Below are 3315 nucleotides of genomic sequence, written 5' to 3'. Positions count from 1 at the left end.
AGGGAGGAAGCGGAGGATGATGAGTACGGCAGTGGAGATAGCTACTCTGAAAGACGTTGAGGATAGCTCTGCTGCTCATTCTGACTTTGTTTGTTGCAGATGCCAAGGTCACGCAACTTAGCGTCATCATGGAGTGGGAAGAGCCGGCTGACGAGGTAAAGGCTGGACAAGAAGACGAACGAGGAAGAGGGAGGGAAGGAGCGAGGAGAGGAGGAGGGAGGGAGGGGTGGGAGGGGAGGAGCGAGGAGCAGGGGAGCGAAAAAGGGGGAGGGAGGGGAGGGAGGGAGGAGTGGGAGGTGGGAAGTATTGCTCGTTTCGTCATGTGACATTTTGTGTGCTAGATCATCGTGTGCCATCAGTACCTGTTGCTTCGGAGAGGAAGTATGAATGATGATGATGATGATGATGATGATGATGATGATGATGATGATGATGATGATGATGATGATGACGACGACGACGACGATGATGACGATGACGATGACGATGACGATGACGATGATGATGATGATGCTGTTGTTGTTGTGGATGATGATGATGACGGTGATGATGGTTCAGACAACATCGAAGCATACAATGTGAGGCTCAAGTCAATGCTGAGCACTCCCGTCCAACGCTTCTCGAACGTCTCTTCAACTCAAGGTTGCCTTACATGCTCTGATCGCATTCATTCCATCATTTCACTTGTTGAGACAAGAATGCTATAACACGTCATTGTACGCTATCACTTCAAAATGATTTCTCATACATCGATGCATCCCTCCAACACTTTGAGCAAGACACAACTTAGCAACTGCTGTGCTGTTGAAAACGTCAACCATGACAGGAACCTGCTGCGTTGACAATCGCCGTGTTTTCTCGGCATCGCACACATCAGTGTTTTGCCTTGCTGTTGGGCTGATTGTTTTCCTCCCCTCCTGCGCGCTGATAGAAATTTTCAGATGTCTACAAGGGAACATCAAGTAAGACAAGTCCTTCATATAAGGTCCGTCAACCACGTTACCGAGAAATGGCATGCTCCTGCTCCCGCTCTCCCGCTCCCGCTCCTTTGCTTGTTCCTGCACTTTCTGCTGCTGCTGCTGCTGCTGAACCTCCTCCTCCTCCTTCCGCTGCCTCCCCAACTCAACGACTTGCATGCAGCGACGTCGATCATCAGCTCCTGGTGAGCTGCGCCGCGCGACTGGCGGAAGAGAGGCAGGAGGAGGTGCGGAGCAGCGCAGCTTGACATCTCGGCGTCTGACGCCCAGCAGGAGGCGAGCAGCGTTCCTCCGTCCATATCGACCCGGATGTGGCTGAACGAGGTACCTGTGCTGGGAGGAGGGGACGAGGACGAGGACGAGGACGAGGAAGATGCTGTGTTGACACGTGGAATTGAAGGAGGTAGCGTACAGCCTGCTGCACCTGCTGCGGTTCAAGGTAGCGGGGATGTTTGGGCAACTTGCCCCGAGCTCAGACTGAGGGTGCAGGAGAGCGTTCCTTTCTTCAAGAGGGCGATCAGGATGCAAGTTGATGGTGAGGATGAAGTCGAGGACCCTCCTCCCTCTTGCTTGCACCACCACCACCACCACTGTCACTATCACTGTCATTACCTCCTACCTCCCCTACACCTCCTCCTCCCCATCCTCCTCCCCATCCCCCCCCTTCCTTCTTTTCTCCTCCCCTCCAACTCTCTTCCATCTCTCCTCCGTCTCTCTTCCGTCTCTCTTCCGTCTCCTCCTCCTCCTCCTCCTCCTCCTCCTCCTTCTCTCCTCCTTTTGCATATCTGCACAACCACAAGCTTCTCTCTACCTCCACCATCACGTTTTCCTCCTCCCCGTCCTCCTCCTCGCCCTCCCGCTCTCACCACGGTAGCAGGACGCGACGTCTTCAGCCTCTTCGATCCTTGCGATCTCCTCAGGTGTTACCCCTCTCCCTTCAGCTCCGCTGACGGCCGTCCAGCTACCTCGAGCCCTCCCGCAGCATCCGCCAGGAGGCCAAGGAGAGGCTCTGGGAGAGAATGAAGCATGCGATGCCAAGAGGGGACGGAGGGGACAAGGAGGGCAAGACCATGCTAGACCTGCTCATCCTGAGTCGTCTAAGGTCCTCCAATGCTCTCCTGTCGGACGAAGAGGAGGAGGTCTGGGTAGAAGAGCACAAGGAAGAGTTTAGACAAACCTTGTCCTCCATCTTTCAGTTCGCTCGCAGTTTCGTCATCCGGTCGAGCGCTCTCCTCCTCTTGCTCCTCTTCATCATCTTTCTTCCTCCTCCTCCTCCTCCTCCTCCTCCTCCTTCTCTCCCTCTTCCTCTTCAGCCACGAACTTCTCCTCCTCCTTCTCCTTCCTCATCGTCATTTTTCACTCTCATGGCAGGAATCTCATTAGACATGTTGACATCGTTAAGCTTGATAACTACCTCGTCAAGCTCCTCGCCTCCACAGACCCCAGCAAGCTCGTCAGCCTCCTCCAGTCTGAGGTGAATCCTCTCAACTCCTCCCAGCCCCTCCCTCCACCTTACTCCTCCTTGTCTTCCTCATGTTCATGTTCATGTTCATGTTCATCATCATCATCATCATCATCATCATCATCATCATCATCATCATCATCATCATCATCATCATCATCATCATCATCATCATCATCATCATCATCATCATCATCATCATCATCATCATCATCATCATCATCATCATCATCATATTTCTCCACCTCCACCTCTCCGTTCCTTCTCTTGCTCATCGCATTTCCTTCAACACCCACCCACACATTCTCTCCTTGCCTCTCCTGGCATCTCCCTCACTCCCTCCGTCCTCCTCGCCTCCGTCTCTCTCCTCTTCCCGCTCTCTTCCTCCTTCTGTTATCCTTTGTCTGTGCTCCTTCACCGCTAACCCATGCTCCTCCTCCCCTCCCCTCATTTCTCTTTGCTCAGCACTTTGCCAACCTGGGGGAGTGCCAAGAGGTCCTGCTCTCCTGCGGCAGACACCACGCGATCGCAATGCTGCATGCTCGAGGAGGGGAGGTGAGACGAGGAGGAAGCGGACTAGGAGAGAGGGGAGGAGGAGGAAGAAGAGGAAAGCGCGAGGGTGGGTGGGGGGAGGAGGAGGAGGAGGAGGAGGAGGACGATATTCGAGCTGCTGCAGGAGAGGATGGGGCTATAACTTGGGAAGAAGCTGCCTGACGGAACTGTGAACGAAGCCTGTAGATACTGTCTATCAGAGACACTCCATCATCTCAAGAGGTGATGAGGACGCTGACAAGGACCAGGATTAGTCTCCCGACCACGACTATGACGAGGATGAGTATGAGGAGTACCGGTGGAAAGCAGCTTGCACAGCTCAAC

General features: G+C 53.8%; 1 protein-coding gene across 1 annotated transcript in view; it reads left to right on the top strand.

The window, feature by feature from the left end:
* GUITHDRAFT_118601 (hypothetical protein) overlaps positions 1-3245 on the top strand; it is a gene marked incomplete at both ends in the record, with an annotated part of 5093 nt that extends 1848 nt beyond the window's left edge. The window contains 8 exons of the mRNA XM_005822178.1: positions 100-155; positions 342-578; positions 1251-1512; positions 1855-1897; positions 1939-2196; positions 2349-2451; positions 2905-2994; positions 3171-3245. Of these exons, the coding sequence (XP_005822235.1) occupies positions 100-155; positions 342-578; positions 1251-1512; positions 1855-1897; positions 1939-2196; positions 2349-2451; positions 2905-2994; positions 3171-3245 (1124 nt within the window). The remainder of the gene's footprint in view (positions 1-99; positions 156-341; positions 579-1250; positions 1513-1854; positions 1898-1938; positions 2197-2348; positions 2452-2904; positions 2995-3170) is intronic.
* Between the last annotated feature and the right edge of the window lie 70 nt (positions 3246-3315).

This window comes from Guillardia theta (genome assembly GCF_000315625.1).
Source record: "Guillardia theta CCMP2712 unplaced genomic scaffold GUITHscaffold_130, whole genome shotgun sequence".
Taxonomy (NCBI): domain Eukaryota; class Cryptophyceae; order Pyrenomonadales; family Geminigeraceae; genus Guillardia; species Guillardia theta.
The sequence above is the reverse complement of the archived record's forward strand: the minus strand, read 5'-3'. Positions and strand labels throughout refer to the sequence as shown.